Source organism: Sus scrofa, chromosome 7 (assembly GCF_054392235.1).
Source record: "Sus scrofa isolate SSC_HxYL_T2T_F1_AM1 chromosome 7, Sscrofa_HxYL_maternal_Yorkshire_Landrace_v2.0, whole genome shotgun sequence".
Lineage (NCBI taxonomy): Eukaryota > Metazoa > Chordata > Mammalia > Artiodactyla > Suidae > Sus > Sus scrofa.
In genome coordinates, this window is record NC_139389.1 from 108,462,420 (window position 1) to 108,487,393 (window position 24,974).

Consider the following 24,974-nt stretch of genomic DNA (forward strand, 5'->3'; position numbering starts at 1 on the left):
CCTCTAACTTACACCTTTTTCGTGGCCTTCTCGCCTTTCCCTTTTACTTTCCCACGGTATGTGGGTGCGTCTTCAGCTCGCTGGTTCTTCACAGAGGCTCCGGAGGTGCCCAGTTTCTTTGCAGTGTGCCAGGCGGATGGAGTAGGGCACCCGATTGGGACCCATTCCGGGCAAAACAAGGAGGGCCTCTCTGGTCCTCCTTTAGCCGCATTTGAGTGAGGCTGAGGGCCAAGGAGGAGATACTGCTGGGGTAAAGGAGGTGTCTCAGTGTAGCTTTCTCTTTCTCAGGGCGCCCCTTTGAAGGTTCGATTCTCTTTGAGCATCTGGAACGATTCTCTCACGCTAGCTAGGGTTGGTGGCAGACCTAATCTCGGGATTGAACCGCAAGGAAAATGTGATTCTCTCCTCCCTCCTCGGATTGGGACCGTTGTTCTGGCAGCAAGGGAAGCAGGAGACCCCTCTTGGTCCCTCTCAGTGAGAGTCCCTAGGAAAATGACAATTGAGCTTTTTAGTGTAGTCATGCACATTCATTCACTCAGCGTCTTTCTTCTATGTTATGTGTTGTTTCCTAAGGCTGAGTGAATGAATGATTTCTGCTTATATGTTGTATAAGAAGCAAGTCATCTGAGGTAGCAATTAAGTGGTTTTGGTATATCCACAGGGTTTTGCGCTCCGTTCTGCTTTAGGGTTAGGGTCTTGCAGTCATTTCTAAGCTCAGTTTTTGCCTCGACAAAATGCTTGCAGTCGTTTCTAAACTCAGTTTTGCATCTCCACGTCCATTTCACTTATACTTAGTTTTCTCTCAAACAAAGGAATTTTGTGTATGGAAGGAATCTTGGAAGTTCATTTCAAGAATGAGGAAGTTGAGGCCTGGAAAGCTATGCTGAGATCCACTATTCGAAAGGCATTATTATTCTAATTGCTTTGGGAGAGGAAAAGATTAATCAAACATGTAATATTTTTTCAGTTTCATTTAAATGTCACCTCCCAAAAAGGCTTTCCCAGAACACTGTATCTGTTTCTGGAGTTGCCTCACTTCACCATTATTCTATCTCAGTACCCTCATCCACAGCATAGTTATTCTGTTAACTTTGCCCCTTTCACACTAGCTTGTAAATTCCAAGACTGTCATGTTCATAGTTGGATCCCAGGGCTTAGCACAGTACCTGGCAGGAAGTAGGTCTTCAATTCACATTTATTGAATGAATGATTAGATATATACATAAATAATGTATTACTTAGTCTTAAGTTTTAACTGAGTGTTAAGTTTTTTGAGCATGGGTACGTACTGCAGAGGAAATTATGGGTGTAAAGAGTCAAAAGAGGAGTTACCATTGTGGCTCAGTGGTTAACGAATCCGACTAGGAACCATGAGGTTGCAGGTCCTATCCCTGGCCTTGCTCAGTGGATTAAGGATCCGGCGTTGCCGTGAGCTGTGGTGTGGGTCGCAGACACGGCTGGGATCCTGAGTTGTTGAGGCTCTGGCGTAGGCTGGCAGCTACAGCTCTGATTAGACCCCTAGCCTGGAAACCTCCATATGCCGCGGGAGCGGCCCAAGAAATGGCAAAAATATAGGAGAAAAAAAAAAAGAGTCAAAAGAGATTCTTCTGCCTGGGTGCTCTCTTGTTAAAATGTGCTTTTTTTTTTTTTGCCTGGAAAAAAAGGACATTTAAAAAGTTAACCAAGGGTATGAGGAGCTACTGTTTAATGGGTATAGACTTTTAGTTTGGGAAAGTGAAAAGGTTCTGGTAATGGATAGTGATGATGGTTACCCAACAGTGTGAATGTACTTAATGCCTCTGAACTGTACACTTAAAACTGGTTAAAATGGTAAATTTTATGTTGTGTATATCTTATCACAATTTTAAAAAACCAGCCAAGGGAGAGAAGTAGAAGTAATTGCTATTTAAAAATTTTAGTTTATTACTAAGTTGTGTATACATATATATTTTTTTGTTTCTTTTTAGAGCTACACCTGCGGCATATGGAGTTTCCCAGGCTAGGGGTCTCCCAGTCTAGGGACTGAATCAGAGCTGTAGCTGCTTAACCCACTGAGTGAGGCCAGGGGTGGAACCTGTGTCCTCATGGATACTAGTCGGATTCATTAATCGCTGAGCCACGACAGGAACACCAAAGTTGTTTTTATATTTTTAAGTTTTGTTCCTCATGTTTGATTTTACCCCATCTTCTCTCAATTTCTTTTCCTTTCTTTGGCCAGGGAGAATATTGGAAGTGTATTTTTCCCCTTTGGTGTTCTAGCCATCTCCACTGACACTCTATTTGCACATTTAATTTTTAAAAGTTTCATGCTCATCTTTTACAGAGCTTCACCCTTCTCTTAATCTTTTTAACATGGCAAAATCAAGTTGAACACTTTGAACTTAAATAAGTATCTCATCCTAAGATATTCCACTGCCTAGCTCTCTCACTTCTATTTTTAGCATTCCACCTGTTTCTGTCTTTAAGATTTAATTCAAATTATCTTGATGTGAAAAAAGTTTAGGTCACTTATTGTTTCTCTTTTTAATGCTGAATTTGCTGGGACATCTTTTAAAAGGATAAAATTGAAATCTAAGTAAAGCCATTAATTACTTAATGTATGAAAATAATACTCACAGTAGACTCTTGAGTTATGCCCCAGATTGTGGTATCACGTGGGCACACTTGTAGGTTATTGGATCCTACCTTCAATAAGTTTATTTTTGTTATGGTTGAACTATCCATAGTAACGTTCCTTAGTATTTTGAAAATTGGCTTTTTTTTTGGTTTCACACAGCTTTTCTTTCTTTCTTTTTCTTGTTACCATTTTTGAAACCTTTTTTGAAGGCAGTTTGTTAGAGTTGAGTTCTCTACCAATTAGAATACCATTGGAAATTCGCTTAGATTAAGTATTTAGGTTCAGCTAACATCCATCTTATGCAGATACAGTAGAAAGAAAAGGAAGACGAAAAGGAAAAATTTTTTTTCTCTTTTTGATGAGAACTCTCAGCATTTACTCTCTTAACTTTCCTGTGTATCATACAGCAGTGTTAGCTATAGTCATGTTGTGCATTATATCCCTAGTACTTAATTTACCTTGTAACTGGAAGTTTATACCTTTTGACCACTTTCCTCCAATTCTCCCTCTCCCCGCCCCCGCCACTTCTGATAACCACAAGTGTGATCTCTTTGTCTATTCGTTTGTTTGCTTGTTTTAGATTGCACGTGTAAGTGAGAGTGTACAGTGTTTGTCTTTCTCTGACTTATTTCATTCAACATAAAGCCTTGAAGGTCTGTCCAGTTTGTTGCAAATGACAGGATTTCCTCATTTATTTACGGCTAAATAATAATTCCACTGTGTATGATCTATTTTCTTGGATACTTTAAAAAATTTTTTTATTTTTATTTTTAAGGGTGCACTCGTGGCATATGGAAGTTCCCAGGTTAGGGGTCAAATTGGAACTGCAGCTGCCAGCCTACACCACAGCCATAGCAACACAGGATCCGAGCCATGTCTGTGACCTACACCATAGCTCATGGCAGCGCTGGATCCTTACCCTGCTGTTTGAGGCCTGGGATCAAACCTACTCCTCATGGATACTAGTTGGATTCGTTACCTCTGAGCCACAATGAGAACTCCCTGTGTCTATTTTCAGTCTCTTCATTTATCAGTGGACACTAAGGTTGTTCCCATGTCTTGGCTATTATAAATAATCTTGTTATGAACATGGGGGTCCCTTAGAATATTTCCAAAAAAAAAAATTCAGTTTAGAGAGAAGCACATGTTGAAAATTTTATAAATATGTACGTTTTCTAGAGAGTGAGTCTGTAGCCTTTTTTTTTTTTTTTGCAGATTTCAAAAATGTGGCTTACTCAGAAAATGTTAAGAACCACTTTATATCATTAAATCAACGAATTTGTATAGCTAATTAGTATACTGAGCACACAAAATGTACTCAGCAAATGTTAACTGTTGTTAACATTGAGCACTTCCTGTGTGCCAGGGCAAGAGTAGAGAAGAAATGGTGTCAAAGAATTAGGCAGGGTCTGGATTATGTAGGATTTTATAGGTCATAATAGACATGCATTCATGAATTCAGCTGGGAAGAAGTCCTTTAAGCTGGAGAGTGATATGAACTGATTGACATTAAAAAAAAACAACAACTTCCTGGCTACTTTGTGGACAGTAGATTTAGGGGGAAGAGTACGAGTGGGAGCAGGGAGACCTTTTAAGAGGCTCCAGGAGAGAAGCAATGGTTCCTTGGTTAATGAATGTGATTTCAGCATATGTTTTAGAAATAGAAACTACAGAAACTACTGGATTTACTAATGGGTTGGTCATGGAAGGGTGAAGAAAAGGGAGGCTTGAAGGATGACACCTGTATTTTTGGTTTGAGAACTGGGGTTGATGGTGGTGCTGTTTTTTGAGACAGAGGGAATATGGTTTTTCACACATGTATATAAAGAGTGATGTTGGAGTTCCCGTCGTGGCTCAGTGGTTAACGAACCCCACTAGGAACCGTGAGGTTGTGGGTTCGATCCCTGGTCTTGCTCAGTGGGTTAAGGATCCGGCGTTGCCGTGAACTGTGGTGTAGGTCACAGACGCGGCTCGGATCTGGTGTTGCTGTGGCTGTGGTGTAGGCCAGTGGCTACAGCTCCGATTTGACCCCTAGCCTGGGAACCTACATATGCTGCAGGAGCGGCCCTGGAAAAGGCAAAAAGACAAAAAAAAAAAAAAAAAAAAAAAAAAAAAAAAAAAAAAAAAGAGTGCTGTCAAGTAGCCACTTATATCTAACTTCAAGTCAGGGAAAGATTGGGGCTGGAAATAGAAATTTGGTCATTGGCATGTAAATGTTGGTAAAGGCTATGGGACTAAGTCAGATTCCCTTAGGAGACTTTTCTTCAGTAGAGAGTGAAGCCAGCATAGGGTGGGCCCTCAGTAGAAGAAGAGACTGAAGGTGTTAGTGAGGAAGGAAAAATCAGCATAGTGGTTTTATAGAAGCTGAAAGTGGAGTGTTTGAAGGAGAGTAGTCAGTGAGTGGATGCTGCAAAGAGATCACATAAGAGAGAACAGAGAAGTGACCACTGGATTTAGCAACATAGGTCTTACATCGATGATCTTGGCAACAGTCATTTGCATGCATGTAGGGGCAGAAGCTTGTTTATCGTAGCTTGAGGAGGGAACATGAGGTAAGGAAGTGGAGACAGCAGGATAGACAACTCAAGAACTTTTGCAGTGAAGGAGTCAGGAGGTCGTGGGGTCAAGGAGGATTTTCTTTAAAGAAGGGAAATTCTAAAGCAGGCTTACTTGCTGTTGAGTGTGAGCCAGGTAGAAACTGGTTGCGCAAGAGATTATTCAAGAGGTTGTCGTGACAAAGCACAAGAAGATGGAATCCAAAGCCCTAGCAGAAGAGTTGACCTTTCTTGGGAGCAGTGACACTTCTTTGATTGTAACTGGAGGAAAGTCTAAGTGTATGAGTAAAGAGCCAGGTGGGTTTGTTGACATTCATTTTTTCCAACACACCACTAAAATAGTGTTCCCATTTTAGACATGGGAAAAGTGAGGTTTGATGAGGGAAATGATTTATTTGTATAAAATCATGGCCTAGTAGCATCAGTAGTTATGGAAATCAAATCTCTAGACTTCTGGGTGAGTATTCCAGTTTGTTATGTTCTTTGAGATTGATATGATACACACACACACACACACACACACACACACACACACACACACACACACTTTTCTTTCCTGGCCACCCTGCAGCATATGGATTTCCCAGGCCAGGGATCAGGTCTGAGCCCCAGTAAAGTCCCAAGCTGCAGCTGCAGCAACGCCAGATCCTTAACCCACTGTGCCAGGCTGAGGTTGGAGCCTGTGTCCCAGCGCTCCCAAGATGCTGCCAATTCCATTGCACCACAGTGGGAACTCCTATATGTCATAAAATATAAATTAATGTGTTTTGTGTCTTCTTGGCTCATCTGTGTGTTTTGTTCTAGGGGCAGATCTAGAAGCATCTTTGCTAAGTTTTGAAAAACTTGACCGTGCTTCACCAGACCTTTGGCCAGAACAACGTAAGTTTATTGTTTCTTTATATCAAAATCGATGCAGGAAAACCAGTCCTACTTTGAGGGAGTTTTTTGAAGATTTAACTGTAGCGATTAAAATTTTAATTTTACTTCAAAGGAAAGAGACTGAATTCTGTGGTCTGGCATTAAGAATATCTGTTTGGGGAGTTCCGTTGTGGTTCAGTGATTAATGAATCCGACTAGGAACCATGAGGTTGCAGGTTCGATCCCTGGCTTTGCTCATTGGGTTAAGGATCCGGTGTTGCTGTGGCTGTGGCTATAGCTCCAATTAGACCCCTAGCCTGGGAAGCTACATATGCCATGGGTGCAGCCCTAAAAAGACAAAAAAAAAAAAGAAAAGACAAGAATGTCTGTTTGGTAGTTTTAATTTTTTTGAAACATTGAGACTCAAGAAATGATAAGGAACCTTTAAAAGAAATAATTATTTTTAAAAACTATATCTAGGGAGTTTCCATAGTGGCACACTAATGTTGGGAGTTCCTGTTGTAGCTCTCAGTGGTAATGAACCCAACTCGTATCCATGAGGATCTGGGTTCAATCCCTGGCCCTGCTCAGTGGGTTAAGGATCAGGTGTTGACGTGAGCTGCAGTTTAGGTCAAAGATGTGGCTCAGATCTGGCGTTGTTATGGCTGTGGGTAGGCCGGCAGCTGCAGCTCTGACTTGACCCCTGGCCTGGGAACTTCGCTATGCCATGGATGCGTCCCTAAAAAGAATCAATCAATCAATCAAATACAGCAACTCATTTAATTAAAAAAAAAAAAAAAAGGACCCAACGTTGTTTTTGTGAGGCTGCAGGTTTGATCCCTGGTCTGGCTCAATGGGCTGTGTTGCTGTAAGCTGTGGCATAGGCTGCAACTGCAGCTCCAATTTGACCCCTAGCCTGGGAACTTTCATATGCCGCAGGTGTGGCTGTGAAAAGAGAAATAAATAAATAAATAAAATAAAAATTAAAAACTCTATCTGTAATAAGTCAGACAGTGTGAGATGTATAAAGTAATTCTTTATCTCCTTTAAGTACTCTGTTTTTGGACCTTTTTTTTTTTTAATGCTTATCCAGATAGGCAAATAAATAAATATTTTCAAGTATATAGAGAGTTATTTATTTATTTATTTATTTGCCTCTGCATGCCGAAGTTACCAGGCCAGGGATCAAACCCTTGCCACAGCAGCAACCCAAGCTGCTGCAGTGACAACACCAGGTCCTTAACCTGGTGCACCATGGAAGAACTCTGAGAGTTTTTTGTTTTGTTTTGTTGCGATGGGGTCATATGTACAATGATCTATAGCTTAATTTATTCTGCCTGGTAACTTTCCATGTTGGTAGGTTAGGTCTACTTCATTCTTTTATTTTTGGTCATCCTTTTGGTTTTTCTAGGGCTGCTCCCATGGCATGTGGAGGTTCCCAGGCTAGGGGTTTAATCGGGGCTGTAGCCGCTGGCCTACACCAGAGCCACAGCAACTTGGGATCTGAGCCATGTCTTCGACCTACACCACAGCTCACAGCAACACCGGATCCTTAACCCACTGAGCAAAAGCAGGGATTGAACCCGTAAGCTCATGGTTCTTAGTCGGATTTGTTAACCACTGCCCCACGACGGGAACTCCAGGTCTACTTCATTCTTTTAAAGTATCTCATTGTGTAGATATACTACAGGTTATGTATTCATATCCTATTTGGAAACCTAAGTTATATACAGGTTTTGATATTACAAACGATGTAACAATGTATACCCTCGTATATATTTTCTTTGTTCACTGGAAGGCAATGACTGTGTGACAGTACCCATTTCCTTACATAGTAGCCATATTGGATGTTACTGATCTTTATTATTTTTAGTTTGTACTTTTTAGTGAGGATGAACCTTATTTTTAAGGTTTTTATTTTTAAAGGTTTTTTTTTTTTTTTAATATGACTCTTTCCATGAGGTACTTAAATAAGCAACTGGATTGACAGAATAGCATAACTAAAAAGGAAATTTAAACTTTTTGATAAGAGAGGTTATATTTCACCACCTTCTCATTCAGCTAACTCCTGAACCTTCAAAGTTCACTTGAAAGGGGTTATTTTCTCTGAGAAGCTTTTCTTGCTCCCTCAGTCTGATTTAGATTTTCTTTCTCTCTCTCTCTCTCTTTTTTTTTTTTTTTTTTTTTTTTCCTTTTTAGGGCTGCACCTGTGGTATATGCAAGTTCCCAGTTTAGGGGTCAAATCAGAGCTGTAGCTCTCAGCCTACACCATAGCAACACCAGATCTGAGCCGCATCTGAGACCTACACCATAGCTCACGGCAGTGCTGGATCCCCAACCCACTGAACGAGGCCAGGGATCAAACCCACGTCCTTGTGGATACTAGTCTGATCCGTTACCACTGAGCCACAACAGGAACTCCTAGATTTTCATTTCTTGTTTCTCATATACCAAATTTTTGTCCTCCCACATACCAAATACCATTTTTTGTCCTGTTATTTTTCATAAAACCCTTAAAAAATGTTATAGTTATTGATATCCTCTCTCTTTTCTTCCAGATTATAAACTCCTTGAAGACAAAGCTGTTTTGTCATTTGAATCCTCTGTGTTAGGGACACTAAAATGTTTATCGAGTGACTAATGTTGTGTTTTTTTCTTTTTAGTACCAGGTGTTGCTGAATTTGCAGCTTCTTTCAAAAGTGTAAGTAGTATCTTACTTACCTAATGAAGTTTTACCAACATTTTGCTCCTGGGTAAAATATCAAATAGCTCTTATTTTTTTATATTCAAGAATAATGTCTTAGCCTTCAAAATTATTTTGTAACTACAGCCCCTGAAATCTGTTTATATTATCATCATGCTAATGATGTTCTATTTTGGTATTTTGACCTTTGACTATTAGCCTCTTCTCTCAGCTTATGAGATTTTAAGGTAAAGCTATTGAAATTTTTAATGTAATGCCAGTATTCTTGTTGCCCAAACTGTGATTTTTGAAGCCTTTCTCTTTTGCTTATGTGATGCATTATGACCTTAACTTATACCTCCCTAGAGGATTTTGAAATTTCTCAGTGGCTTGTCAGAGACCAAAGGAAGGCATTTTTAAAGCCATAGCTTTTCCACTTCCCGGGCAGCAGGCATTATGCTAGATGTATATTCCTAGAATACCTCCTGTATATTCTTGGAAAATATGGAAAGCAGGAAAATATGATGATTATAATATTAGTCAGCATATACATAATGTGTACTATAAGCTATATACTTTACATACATTATTTAATCTTCACAAAACCGTATGAGCTATAGGTACTATTATTATCCCTATTTTACAGAGAAGGAAATAGACATAAAGAGGTTAAGTAGGTTACTCAAGATTATAGGCTACAAATGGCAAAACCAGGCTTTGAACCTCTTAGTCTACTTACTAGCGTCTATGCTCATTATACCATATTTAGAGGCATTTGTACCTAAAGTTAAAAGCACTGACTGGCAGAGAAACTTTTTTTTGTTGTTGTCTTTTTGCCATTTCTTGGGCCGCTCCCATGGCATATAGGGGTTCCCAGGCTAGGGGTCCAATCAGAGCTGTAGCCGCCGGCCTCCGCCAGAGCCACGGCAACGAGGGATCCGAGCTGCGTCTGTGACCTATAGCACAGCTCAGGGCAACGCTGGATCCTTAACCCACTGAGCAAGGCCAGGGATGGAACCTGCAACCTCATGGTTCCTAGTCGGATTTGTTAACCACTGAGCCACGACGGGAACTCCTCAAATAATTTCTTTCATGGCTCTACTTACCTATTTTTCGTACACTAGTAACAGTATTCAGACCTAAATCTTTCAAGATCATTACTTTAAAACCAGCTTTTAAAGATCAGTAGTATTATTTTGTAAGGGTTCTATTTGTAGGTCAGAGCTGAATCTGGAGAAATCTGGTTCTTTGAAATTATAACTTGCTGGTATTTTCAAACAACCTGAGGACTGTGTGACAACCTCCTTTTCTTACAAGAAAGAAGAGTAGAGAGTTTCCGTCGTGGTGCAGTGGAAATGAATCCGACTATTATCCGTGAAAATGCAGGTTCAATCCCTGGCCTTGCTCATTGGATTAAGGATCCGGTGTTGCCACGAGCTGTGATGTAGGTTGGATCCTGTGTTGCTCTGGTGTAGGCTGGCAGCTGTAGCTCTGATCTGACCCCTAGCCTGGGACTTCCACATACCAGGGTACGGCCCTAAAAAGCAAAAAAAAAAAAAAGAAGGAAAAGTAGGATCTCTATACATTGCACATGTCTGAATAGATGTATTCTTATTTTCTGACAGCCCATTACTAGCTCCCCACCCAAATGGATGGCTGAAATAGAACGCGATGACATTGACATGTTGAAAGGTAAGCAAAGCTGGTGACCTCTAACCTTCAACCTGACTTTTATGCTCCTGTGCAAACCACCTTTCCAGTTTTTCTTTCACGATTCCCTTACAAGTATTTTTGGCTTCAAATTGCCTATTTAACCATCCTTATTCATGGTTCTTCATATCTAAATGCCTTTCTCTACTTTTCCATGTGTAGAAATAATTCAAGACCCAACCATACTGATTTTTTCTGCTGCTAAATTCCTTTAATGTTAATTTTATTTTGTATAATACTTAGCGTTGGAGTTCCCATCTTGGCTCAGTGGAAACAAATCCAACTAGGAACCATGAAGTTGTGGGTTCGATCCCCAGCCTCGCTCAGTGTGTTAAGGATCTGGCATTGCTGTGAGCTGTGGTGTAGATCACAGATTCATATCGGATCCTGCGTTGCTGTGGCAGAGGCCTGCAGCTGCAGCTCCGATTCAACCCTAGCCTGGGAACCTCCATATGCCTCGAGTGTGGCCCTAAAAAGAAAAAAAAAAAGAAAAAATTAACGTTAACTATAAGCTCTCACATAAAATTTCTTATTTAATTCTCATAAAGACCCTGTGAGTTAGATATGATGTCTAAGGTTCAGAAGTTAACCAAGCTTTATTATAGAAAGAGTTAAAATTTAAACTCTGAACTTTTTTTTTTTTTTGGTCTCTTTGTGTTTTCCAGGGCCGCACCAGCAGCATATGGAAGTTCCCAGGCTAGGGGTCTAATCAGAGCTGTAGCCGCCGGCCTCCGCCAGAGCCACAGCAGTGCCAGATCTGAGCCGCGTCTGCAGCCTATACCACAGCTTACGGCAACGCCGGATCCTTAACGCTCTGAGTGAGGCCAGGGTAGAACCTGCAACCTCATGGTTCCTAGTCGGATTCGTTAACCACTGAACCACGATGGGAACTCCTAAACTCGGATCTTTTAAAGCTAGTCTCTTACTGTTATAATGCAAGTGCCTTATTTAGGATTTGCTGTCATATATTGTTATGAGTACTATTAATTGACAACCCCTTAGTGGGTTAAGACCTGTCTTTTAGTTCTTTCTATCTCATCAATTTCTCCCATAGAGAATACTGTAAGTAGTGAATATCATTGTTTGATAAATGGCTTGGGACTAAATCACAAAGTAGAAATTTAAATTAAAAAACATTAATTTTCCTTGATTTTGCTCTACTTTACTTAATTTTTTTTATCATCCTCGTAGTGATAAGATTCATGATGGTTGTGAAGTAATAGAATGAAATTGAGGTAAAAAATCTGGGGTTCTTAAGCTATTTAAGCAGCTGAACAGATTCACAAAGTCTACTTATGCCAGATATAGATAATAAGTATGGCATGATGAGTGAGAGAAAATAACACCTTTATTTGACTTCAGAAATAATTCATTGTTCTGCATGAAATGCTTAAAAGCAGATCCCTTCCTCCATCTGGAAAAATTAAGTCTCAAGGGCATCTTGGGTTCATTGTTCTAATGTTCCAAACAGACATTTATATAATATTCCATCAACATGTATTTTCTAAGGAAGCTTTAAAGTTTGATAAGGGATCAGAGCATTCTGTTTCATGCAAGTTCATGTATGTCCTAAACTTAAAAGGAATTAAGTTCTGTTTAAATGAAAATCTGGGAAGATAAAATTTTAAGTTTACTGTCTTTTTATCTGGTAAAATTAAAAATTTTTTTATGGGAATTTGATTTGAAGGTAAAATTTGGATTAATATTTAGCCTGTTTTCTAAACCTGGAGAAATAGGAAAGAATAAGTGTTTTATTGTCACTTGGAGTAATGTGGACTTATAAATGACAGCTGAGATAGTGTCCTTTTTGTGAGACAGAGATCTGTCTGTTTGCTGTCTCAATGCTATGTCAGATCACAAGTTTTCAAATTTTAACCATATATTCATTTTGTATGATACGCAAAATGAATGTTACAAAAAGATCCTCAGGATAAAACATGTAATTTGTTGTTGTGTTTACGTTAATTCTCTTCTCATTAAGTGGGTAAGCTTATCTGAGGCATTTTGCAGTGGTGGAAAAATTCACTGATTTGATTTGTGCGTTTTTGTGTGTGTGCACGTCTGTGCTGGGGGTAGTGGTGATGTGATTTGTTGAGAAGAGATATGGATCCATTTTCTACTTATTTCATAGGAATTAAGCTTGAAATTTTTATAACAAGGATTTGCAACCCGCATGCGTTGTTACTAGAAGCAGTGGAAAGAAATGGTATTGAAATAAATGATTCTGTTTCAGAACTGGGGAGCCTCACCACAGCTAATTTGATGGAGAAGGTACGAGGCCTTCAGAACCTAGCCTATCAGTTGGGGCTGGATGAGTGTGAGTACCCAGATCCATTTATTCAGGGTTGCATGTTGTATATTTAATGATGAGCTCTGGTGTAATTCAGAAAGTAACTTTAGTATCTTTATTAGATGTTCTCAAGGTAAGAAGCCACTATAATCTAAAGTGTGCCTTTTATAGTAGAGTGTCAAAGTAATTACAGAGTTTACTAGATTACAAGTTATTGTTCTTTGTATAGTGAAAGCATATTGGTAACTCTTAGTTTTAAGCGATAGAATGTCAAATCAAACAATCTTAAGCAAAAGAAGGATTTTATTCACATAAATCAAAATTCTAGGGGTAGAAATAGCTTTGAGTATATCTAGATTCATGACTCTTAGTGAAGTCTTTGGAATATGCCCTCATTCTTAGTTTTAGTTTGCTATCTTAAAGCTCTGCTTCACTCATGCATTAATATTATTCTTTGATCTAGCACCAGGGAAGGTAACCAGCAGGAACACCAGCTCTTATGTCTTTAAATCTCATAATCCTAAAAGAAAGAACATCTTTTCTGCACATGGCAAAGAAAGGTCTTGGGGAGGACCCTGACTGTTCCATCTTGACTCACATACCTATCTTGGAACCAGTCCTTTAGCCAAGCAGCATGGAGCACTGGGATGGGCCAGGCCTGGGGCCTGGGTGTGGATGCAGATTGGAATGGTTATTCAGACTCAAATCACATGGAGTGTGATTGTGGAGGATTGGTTCCTCAAAGGAAGGTTCATGTAGTAGACCAGGAACGTAATCTGCTAGTATGAGTGATGCTTTTAAAGTTCTCATCTATTCCTAACTGTTCTCCATTCTTTTAGTTTAAAATTATTTCTTGGGAGTTCCCACTGTGGCTCAGCAAGTTAAAAACCCAACTAGCATCCATGAGGATGTGAATTTCCCTGGCCTCGCTCAGTGGGTTAAGGATCTGGCATTGGTGTGAGCTGTGATACAGGCCAGCAGCTGCAGCTCTGATTCAAACCCTAGCCTGGGAACTTCCATATGCCCCAGGTGCAGCCCTAAAAAGCAAAAATAAAATAAAATAATTTCTTTATAAACTATATATCTTTCCATACTATATTCATTATAAAATTGGAAGAGGAATTGTACCAAATTTTCACTTTGTAATTGAAAGAAATACTTAGCATAAATACAGTGCTTAGAACTTTGTTCTCAAGGGGTAGGTACCTCCTGAGACCTTCATAAAGCCACAATTTTTTTTTAAGTACTTAATGAATTTTATTACATTTATAGTTGTACAACAATCATCACAGCCAAATTTTACAGCATTTCCATCCCAAACCCTCAGTGCATTCCCCCACCCCCCAACCTGTCTCATTTGGAAACCATAAGTTTTTCAAAGTCTGTGAGTCAGTGTCTGTTCTGCAAAGAAGTTCATTATGTCCTCATAAAGCCAAAATTTTGAGGGATTACTGTAGCTTATGATTTTTTTTTTCAGAAATGCAAGTTTTGCCCTGATTAGTGGTCTCAACAAAAGTTTCATAAATTGTCTTTATTTATAGAGTATATAGTGAATTTGTTCACATCATTGATTTTACTGCCAAATTCAATATTTTACTTTAAAATTTAGTTTAAAATTTCTGATTTTTGACTCATAATCAACACTTCCTTAGTCCTCTTTATGTTTTCTTTATTTCCATTTCTGTCATTAGCAGTCAATGTTCTCGTACCAAAAATTTTTGTTCATTCATCACTTCATGAATCAAGGAGCAGAGAACCACAGACTGCTTTGAGATATGTTTGCTGAGTAGTCTGCTAGGTTTACTCATTGTTTCCTAACTCCCCTGTGTATTAGTTATTTATTTCTCATGATTGAAGTTTATGTCCTAGCAAAAGTACTAATTACTATGTATGTCATGGACCTTAAGGGTCTATATTGAAAGCCCTGTGATTATTAAATTTGTGAATGTGAGGCTTGTACAGTATAGAACTTGATTGTGTTTCTAGCTCTGGACAATACATGCTGTAATGATCATAATACTCAGTCTTTTATCTCTCTGCCAATTTTTCTTATGAAATTAAGTTTCATGCTTGTAGTATCAAGGAGATGCTGTATGACACATATATTTATCAACAGTATTGTCTCTAATTGTAGATGAAATCACTATATTCCCTTTTATTAATTTTCCTTTTTCTGCTTTCTGCTGAGAAAGATAATGTATTTTTTCCCACACTTTTTATTATGGAAAGTTTTAAACATGTATCAAAGGAGTGCGAGTAGAATATTGACCTCATATACTCATTACTTGGCTTCAATAGTCAGCATATGGCTGATTCGTTTCACTCATACCAAACTACATAATTATTTTAAAGCAAATCTCTGGCATCATATTATCTCATGACTAAATAACCTTGTATATGATTCCAAGACATGGACTCTCTGTCTCTTTTTTAAAAGATGTAACTATAATTCCATTATTATGCCTAAAAGTTTAACAGACTTGCTTAATATCATCAGATAGCCAATAAGGATTCAGATTTCTCTGGTTGACTTGTAGTTGGTTGTCTTTATACAACTGGTTGGTTTGCATCAAAATGTGTTTATTTTTTTTTCTTTTTGCCTTTTCTAGGGCCGCTCCTGCGGCATATGGAGGTTCCCAGGCTAGGGGTCTAATCAGAGCTGTAGCCGCTGGCCTACACCACAGCCATGGCAACGCCAGATCTGAGCCTCCTCTGCGACCTACACCATAGCTCACGGCAATGCTGGATCCTTAACCCACTGAGCCGAGGCCAGGGATCGAACCCGCAACCTCACGGTTCCTAGTTGGATTCGTTAACCACTGAGCCACAACGGGAACTCCCTGCATCAAAATTTAAATAAGATACTGTATTTGATTGATATGTCCCTTAAGTCTCTTTTAATCTATAATAATTCCACATCCCTTTTATTTTCCTTTGCCATTTATTAGACCTTGTTATTTGTTCTGTAGAATTTTTCACATCCTGGATTTTATTGCTTACATCCTTGTGGTAGTGTTTAATATGTCCATCTATCCCTTTTAATTTCCTAGTTGTTAGATCTAGAAGCTTGCATAGACACAGGATTGATTTTTATTTTTATTTTGGCAAGAATATTTCATAAATTGTGTTGTATATAGCCTTCAGAAGGGTACATAAGTCTCCTAGGCTCTCTTTGTGATGCTAAGATTAATTCATTGATAAAGGTATTATTATCCTGGCTATGATTCATTATTAAATTTTGTCTTGGAGTTCCCATCATGGCACAGCGGAAATGAATCCGACTAGTATCCATGAGGACTTGAGTTTGATCCCTGGCCTCGCTCAGTGGGTTGGGGATCCCGAGTTGCTGTGGCTGTGGCATAGGTGGCACCTGCAGCTCCCATTTGACCCCTAGCCTGGGAACCTCCATATCCCATGGGTGCAGCCCTAAAAAGCAAAACAAAAAAAAAAAAAAAGAAAGAAAGAAAGAAAATTCTCCATCAGCCTTATACCCAGAGTTTTAGCAGCCTTTGAAAAGTACATAGATTAACTATTTTATTGTAGGTTGCAAAATGGTGATGTACTAATTCTGTCATTCCTTCTTTTTAGCTAGAGTTTTCCCGTAAAGAATTTTATCTTATCAACTGTTTATTATTACCTTGAAAATTGTTCTTGTTGGATAAATGATTCTTTCTCTTTATCAGTTTTTAGAATAATGAATCCTCTCAGCATCAATCTATTTTAATGGCTTTCCACAAATCAGAAACTTGGTGTGGTTTGTTTTAGTTTTTAATCCACATAATTAAAAACATTATTATTGTTAAGAATTTGTATTTCTAAAACCAAAGACTTTGGTGGTCGAGGTTTGAAGTCACCTAACTCAGTCACCTTAAGCATGTAACCAAAATTCTGCAACAAAAATGCTCGTTTCTGCCAGATAAGCCTCATGAGCACAGCTGAGGTTTTTTCGAACTAATTTTCTAGTTTAAAATTCAGCCTATTTCAACTTCTATAGTAGTGCTTTACTACTGATTGTCATTTTCCCTGATTATAATGATAAGCTGACATGTAGAAAATACTTTTTAAATTTAGAATTAGAGGAATCACATTGATATGTATTGGACTTCTTGGACACATTCTCTCTTTGTTTTTTATTGTAGTATATTTGCATAAAAACAAGATCTTTTTTTTGTCCTTACAGATTATTCATCTACTCTAGGGGTTGACATTTACTTGACACCCTAATCTGGTGTTTCGATGTCTCAATCCTCTTTCCTGCATTAATTGAGAGGATGACATGGATGAAAAATAAGCAATAGGAGCTGATGAATCCCCAAGGACCAATGATCCTGTTTTCATGCAAATATCTGCACTGATAAAGATGATGGAAAGAAAAAAAATGCAAAAAAATTTGCCCTCAAAACATGATTGTTTGTCACTTCCCTAGAGCATTTTAAAATGTTAGTATAGAAATAATGTGAACCTTCCTTGGCTGATAGTAACTAGGTTGTGTCTTTTGGGAGATGAACCTTGCTCCTTGATTTGGTCCATGGTTATGTCTCAAATCACCTTTTTGGTGTGCAGATTTTGGAATGCAGTAATTTTTTATACAGGTATTTATAGTTTTACATGATTGGGGCCCCTCTTGATTTGGGTTTTTAGGAAATTCCCATGAAATACATAGAAATATAAAAAACTGCCTTACCATATAGAGAATTCCACTTCTGTTACTTCCATCTGAGTTCAGTGCCCTTCCTGTCTTACTGAAACTTGTATTGCACTCACTTTGTAACTGGCTTCCCTGCCTCTTGACTCCCTCATATCAGTTTATCATGTGGACACTACCAGTTTAATTTTACTAAATTGTTTGCTTCTGTTTGTCCTTTGCTCATAAGTCGTTAGTAATACTTCATTATGCATACAATAAAATTCAGATTCCTTAGCATGGCATTCAGAATCCTCTTCACTTTGGTTTTTTGTTTGTTTGGTTGGTTGGTTTTTTAGGGCTGCACCCACAGCGTATGGAGGTTCTCAGGTTAGCAGTCGAATCAGAGCTGTAGCCGCTGGCCACAGCCACAGCCACAGCCACAGGGATCTGAGCTGCACTGCAACCTACACTACAGCTCATGGCAACACTTTATCCTTAACCCACTGAGTGAGGCCAAGGATCAAACCTGCAACTTCATGGTTCCTAGTCAGATTTGTTAACCACTGAGCCACAATGGGAACTCTGGGAATCCTCTTCACTTTGGATCTAGCCTAATGTCTAGCCTTCTTCTCTCCTACCAAACACCATGCATAGTCCCCATTAGAAATACTCTTCCAGGAGTTCCTCTTGTGGCTCAGCGGTAACGAACCCAACTGGTATCCATGGGGACGTGGGTTCGATCCCTGGCCTCGCTCAGTGGGTTAAGGATCCAGCATTGCAGTGAGCTGTGGTGTAGGTGGCAGACGTGGCTTGGGTCCTGAGTTGCTACAGCTCCAATTCGACCCGTAGCCTCAGAATTTCCACATGCTGTGAATGTGACCCTAATAACACATTTAAAAAAATAAATAAATAAATAAACTGAAATGGTGGAAGTTTCTGGAAATTATTATTATTATTATTTTTAAATAGTGTTTTAATGTTTTAAATAGTGTTTTAATGAAGTAATATTTGAAGGTCTCATAATGTCTGGAATTTTTCTCTATGACAGTGAATGATCAACCCCGTAGAGATAGTGTGAAGCATGGTGATAATGGTTTGGTATTATCTTATAACTGACCCCTGCTCCATCACTATTATGACCTGGGCATGATCCTGATTTAGTCTTTTAAATTGCAAAGGCAATACCTAGGCATAGCTTGCTTTATTCCCAAGACCCATTGAACTCTTGTAAGTCCTAATGAATACTGATTCTCAACAGTTTTTGTCCTTTTTAAAAATTTTTTCACCCTGTCTCTGAAGGCTGCAGACCTTTTAATAGTCATGCAGAAGACCTACTTACTGGCTGTATTCAAGATATTTTTAAATAGGATGTGAAGATGGGGAAAGCAGCCGCTCATGCCATTTGAAACTAGGGCTAAAGCTTGGGGTTCTGATATGTTTCTTCTTTTTCCTTTTTTAATAATAGCTTTACTGAGATGTAATTCATGTACCCTACAATTCACTTATTTATAGTATATAAATTCAGTGATTTTTAGTATATTCAGAATTATGCAGCCATCATCTCAGTTTTAGAACATTTTTGTTATTCCTCAAAGAAATTCTATCCATTACCAGTCACTCCCCATTTCCCCCCAAACTCCGTAGGCCTAGGCCACCACTAATACACTTTCTGTCTCTGTGAATTTCTAGTTTGGACATTTCGGATAAATGGAATCATATAATATGTGGTCTTTTGTGACTGGTTTCTTTCACTTAATATAGTATTTTTAATGTTCATGTATATTGTAACATGTATCAGTGCTTCATTTCTTTTTATGATTGAATTATATTCTACTGTATAGATATATTTATCTACCAGTTATTCACATTATATTTATCCACTAGTTGATGGACATTTGGGTTATTTCCTTTATTTGGCTAGTATGAATAATGCTGCTGTTGACATTCATGTACAAGATTTTGTGTGGACCTCTGTTTTTAGTCTCTTGAGTTTATAACTAGGAGTGAAATTTCTGGATCATGTGGTAACTCTGCATCTGGTCTTTTGAGAAACTCTCAGACTATTTCACATACTAGCTATATCATTTTACATTCCTACCAAGAGTATATGACAGTTCTCTACGTTCTTGCCAATATTTATTATTTGTTTTAAAAAAATTATTACATAATCCATCCTAGTGAGTGTGAAGTAGTATCTCATTGTGTTTGGATTTGCCTAATAACTAGCGATATTTAGCAAGTTTTCATGTGCTTATTGGCTAATTGTATATCCTCTCTAGAGAACTGTATTCAGATCCTTGGCTCATTTAAAAATTGGATTATTTTTATTTTTATTATTGAGTTGTAGGGGTTTTTAGATATTCTAGGAACAGATTGCTTATTAGATATATCATTTGCAAAAAGTTTTACATCTGTGGGTTGATTTTCTTACTTTCTTGATGGTATTCTTTGAGGCAAGAAAGTTTTTGTTTTTGTTGAAGTCCAGATTATCAGTTATTTGTAATTTCTTTTTGTCTTTTTTTAGGGCCACACCCACAGCATATGGGGGTTCCTAGGTTAGGGGTCGAATTGGAGCTGTAGCCACCAGCCTACACCACAGTCACAGAAACGAGGGATCCAAGCTGCCCCTGGGACCTACACCACAGCTCAAGGCAATTCGGGATCCTTAACCACTGAGCAAGGCCAGGAATCAAACCTGTGTCCTGGTGGATACTAGTTAGATTCCGTTTCTGCTGAGTCATGATGGGAACTCCAGTTTATCAAGTATTTCTTTTGTTGCTTGTATTTTGATGTCATACCTAAGAAACTAGTGCCTAATTCAGGGTCCTAAACATTTATGCGTATGTTTTCTTCTAAGAGTTAGATACTTTAGCTCTTAAAGTTAGGTATTTGATCCATTTTAAGTTTATTTTTTGGTATATGGCGTGAGGTAGAGATCCAAATTCATTCTTTTACATTTGGATATCCACTTGTTTTAGCACCATTTGTTGAAAAGGCTGTCCTTTTCTAATTAATTCTCTTAGCATTTTTCTCAAAAATCAGTTGACCATGAACATGAGGTTTTATTTGTGGATTCTCAGTTCTGTAGTCCATTGACATATATATCTATCCTAATGCCATTACCTCACTGTCTTGATTACTGTAGCTTTGTAGTAAGTTTTGAAATTGGGCTGTTTGAGTTTTCCAACTTTGTTCTTGTTTTTCAAGAATTTTTATGCTATTCTGGGTCCCCTGAATTTCCATTGGGATTTTAACTTCTCAGTTGTGCTAAAGAGGTCAGCTGAGATTTTCGCTGGGATTGCATTATATCTGTAGATCAGTTTGGGGGATATTGTTGTCTTAATAAAATTAAGATGATTCATGAATGTGGTATGTATTTCTGTTTATTCAGGTCTTCTTTAATTTCTTTGGACAATGTTTTGTAGTTTTCAAAGCATAAGTTTTATACCTCATTTGTTAAAATTTATTCCTAAGGGTTTTTTTTGAGCTAATGTAAACGTTTTCTTAATTTGTTTTCTTAATGTAAATTATAAATTGTTTTCTTAATTTCATTTTCAATTTGCTTATTGCTACTGTAGAGAAATAGAATTAATTTTTGTATTTTGATCTTATGTCTTGCCACTTTACTGAACTCATTTATTAGTTCTAATTGTGTTTTAGTAGATTACTTAAGATTTTCTGTAATCAGTCTGGATATATATTCCCTCCCTCCCTTCCTTCCTTTCTTTCTTCCTTCCTTCCCTCCCTTCCTTTCCTTTTCTTTGTTTCATTTCCTTTTCTTCTCTTTTCTTTTCCTTTCTTTCTTATTGCCCTGGCTTGAAGTCTCGGTACAGTGTTGAATAGAAGTGGCAAAAATGAACATCCTTGTCTTCCTCCTGATCTTAGGGAGGGAGCGTGTTAGGTTTTGTGTAGATGCCCTTTGTCAGGTTGAGGATGTTATCTCTTATTTTTAGTTGGTTGAATATTTTTATCATGAAGAAGTTGAATGTGATGCATTTGTTCTTGATTATACTTCACCATATACCATATAATAAAAAAATTTTCAATTTGATTTGTAGTCATTTACTTGTACTGGTTTGAAATTACTTTGATGTTATAAAGAAAAGATTAGCTAAAAAGTTACGTAAGATCACACTGAATCTTCAGTCTAAATAAGCTTTAAGAAATGTAGCTTATTTTGATACAATTAATTGCTCCTGTTAATTTATAGTCTAATCTTGTATGTTCACTTAGCTCTTTCAGTAGGACCATTATTTGACTAAATCTAATCACCTACTAGTTTTTAAAATGCAACATTTTATTGTAAGAAGATTGAAACTTCCCATTCAAACCGGATACTTCATCCTGGTAGTCTGTATTGATGAGGAAACTGGTACCACTTTCTTTGGTGGTGGTACCAAAGAAGAACTTCTGCTTCCAAGCTAGCCTGTGGTGAAGTAGACTTCTGTACCCTTTAGCTATGCGGTTTTTGAAAAAGTGGCCATTTGTAGTTAAAAACTACTTCCCATCCAGATAAAATTCTAAAGAACAGTTAGCTCTGCTAATTTCTTATTTTGATCTGTGATGGAGGGCAGGGAGAGAGTAACTGGGACTCTTACACCCTGGATAGTCTTTGTGGCCTGACATCAGGCTGCTTTGCCTGACTTACTTTATAAAGCCTGTACTTCTGTCTATAGTAGTTTAAATTAACCGTACTTGATTGAGGAGGAAAAGGGTTTTTTTCACTAGCCTCTAGATGGCAGTCTTACTGTACTTCTAGTCTTACTGTACTTCTACCCATCTCTCTTGAACTGGGTTTCTAATTTAGGTACAAACTAGAATACTTGCCTAACTTTGTTGATGCCTTACTTTATTTTTAGCTTTTTACTTTTCCTTTTCACCTCTCCATTTAAAAAAAAAATCTTTTCTTAAGCAATGTATATTTTTGAGGCTCAGAGTCCTTCAGTTTCTCTATTATCAGAAATAACATTTTGCTTTTAATTAAGGAGATCAATAGAAAAATAAACAAAAATGTGGTAGTTTAATTCAGTATCTTCCATACCTGGATATAAGACCCTCAGAATGAGTTCAGCTTTCTAATCTGTTTGTCTTGTTCTGTCTTTTTACTCTCCTGGTTATTAAGTGGTATCAGACAATGCCTGAACAGAAGTGAGCAGTTGAGCAACTGAGTGCCTACTTCCTACAAGGCTCTGTAGGGGATATCAAGATGAATAGGATATAATTACTGCCCTTGTACGGATTAAAATCTAGTAGGAGAGTGAAATAAGACAATTTGGTAAATTATTTTTAATAGAAGGTGGAGGAGATAAGCTCTATAAGAGTACTAAGAACCTTGGGGATGGGAGAGAAGAGGCAGTTATATTAGATTGCTACAGGAATGGCAGATAAGTTTCATTTTATTTGTCAACATGGATTGATTAGTAAGGATTACCTAGGACTGTTGAACTGAAGATTTTGAGGAGTCTGGATTCAGAAAAGTCAATTAGTATTGTCTACTGTGGACCAGCGAAAGGGGTGTTGGTAGTATTTGCTATTTCCAAATCATTGAAAATATACCTTAAAGAACACAGATTTTTTTGTTTTTGTTTTTGGCCTTGCCCACGGCCTGTGGAAGTTCCTGGTGCAGGGATCCAACCTGCACTATGGGAGTAACCTGAGCCACTGCAGTGACAACACCAGGTCCTTAACCTTCTGTGTCACAAGAGAACTCCAGGAACACAGGTTTTCAATGGGTGGATATGGGAAGGGACCATATTCCAGGTGGAGTAAATATTTGGAGTGAGCAGAGTTTGAAAAAACAGCTGTGCTCAATGAATAGTGTGAGCGATCTATTTTGGTTTTTAAGGATCCCAGATTATATTAGGGGTCGTAAGGACCAAGAGGAGAAAGATAGGGGCTGGACTGCATAGGGTCTTGAACTCTCAGGAGAGAGGAATTAGATTCATAGGTAATGGGGAGCATGTTCTTTAAAAAGTATTTTAATGTCTGTAACATTGTATGTTAGCATATTAACATATGTTCATTACAGATGGCTTATAGGGATACTTTCTTTACTAGGAGATTTACCACAAATCTGTTTATTGTTAAGGTAGAGAACATTACAATGACCACAGCCTTACCCACTAAGAGATAACTATTGCTAACATTGGATATGTTTCCTACCCTCCCTTTTCCCTTTATGTGGGGGTGCATGTGATTACATTTCTATTTGTACGCACATATATACACGGACATAACTGAGGCTATAGTGTATATATGTAGTTTTAGTCCGCCTTTTTTTTTTTTTTTTTTTTTTTACAATTCATTCCATCTTAAGCATTTTTCTGTCATTAAAAATTCTCCCACTGAGGATTAACGAGTAGGGGTGTCACACACCTTTAAGAGGCATCATGCATAGGATAGAATGAAATAGTAAAGACAGGAGGCCAGAAGCTAGCAAGGAGTGTGGGTTCCGCAAGAAAGACTGAGGGCTTGAATGAGTGGTGGCAGGGATAATGGAAGAAAGAAGCACACCAACAGTAGATGTTTTAGGTATATCATTTTCAGGATTAGGTGAGTAACTGTCTGGATGAATCTTAGGGGGCAGACGATAATTAGAGTTTACCATGTTGTTTTGAGCATGCTTGGTGACAGGAAAGTCAGAAAGAAGAAGGAGATTTGGTTACACTAAAAAAAAAATCACCTGCCTCTTTTACATGTCACTTAGTAGGCTGGCATCTTAATTATTTTAGAAGTAAGTAAAAGCCGTTTGTATAGGTTGGTGTTCTTAATAGAATGAAAGCAATGCTTTTGCCTAGTTTAGTCATATCACCCAGGTAACAAGTAGTGTTTTAGATTGTATTTGTTTTTTCAGGGAAATAAATGTGTGAAACAGGATATCCATAACTTCAGAAATGGGTTTTTGGGGTTCCTGTAACCTTTGGCATATCATTAAGCCTCTCAGCTGAATAAATTACTTTTGTATAGTTTCCTTCCACAGTAGTGCTTTTTTTTTTCAGTTAGCTACCTCTAACTCTTCAGGAAGTTGTTAACGCCTTTGTATATGGTAGACATCCAAATGCTTGTAAATTGGAAGAAAATTTTAGAAGTTTATTTTTATTTATTTATTTGTTTGTTTGTTTGATTACTTTTTAGGGCCACACCTGCAGCATATGGAAGTTCCCAGGCTAGGGGTCAGATCGGAGCTATAGCTGTCCCCCTATACCACAGCCATAGCAACTCGGGATCTGAGCTATGTCTGCGACCTACACCACAGCTCACGGCAATGCCAGAGCTTAACGCACTGAGTGAGGCCAGGAATTGAAGACACGTCCTCATGGATAATAGTCCGGTTCGTTACCACTGAGCAACAATGGGAACTCCAAATTTCAGAAGTTTAAACTTGAATAATGGTAACTGGCTCAACATATTTGATGCTGATGCATTTATTAGTTAATATCAACTTTTGGATTATAGTAGCACCATGGTTAAGTCTTTCTGTGAGTGAAGGCTTCGTTTAACATGTAGTTGGAGATTTCTGGGATCTCTAATTAAGAGGGAAATATATTACCAAATTGTCTTCCAGAAAGGCCTCGCCTACCCTTATATCCTTGGTAATACCAAGAATTATAATTTTTTAAAGTCTTTGCAACTTG

The 24,974-nt window shown here is 38.1% G+C and overlaps 1 protein-coding gene across 5 annotated transcripts in view; it reads left to right on the plus strand.

The window, feature by feature from the left end:
* The window catches only part of LIN52 (lin-52 DREAM MuvB core complex component), a 109,643-nt gene that overhangs the window by 130 nt on the left and 84,539 nt on the right, over positions 1-24,974 (plus strand). Inside the window, exons 2-6 of one of the 5 annotated variants that reach the window (XR_014809014.1) lie at positions 5,977-6,051; positions 8,694-8,731; positions 10,339-10,405; positions 12,657-13,646; positions 16,039-17,640. Coding sequence is in view for 3 of the 5 variants with exons in the window: in XM_005656377.4 (XP_005656434.1) it covers positions 5,977-6,051; positions 8,694-8,731; positions 10,339-10,405; positions 12,657-12,740; positions 16,894-16,937 (308 nt within the window). In the remaining 2 variants the exon portion in view is untranslated. 5 annotated transcript variants of the gene reach the window in all.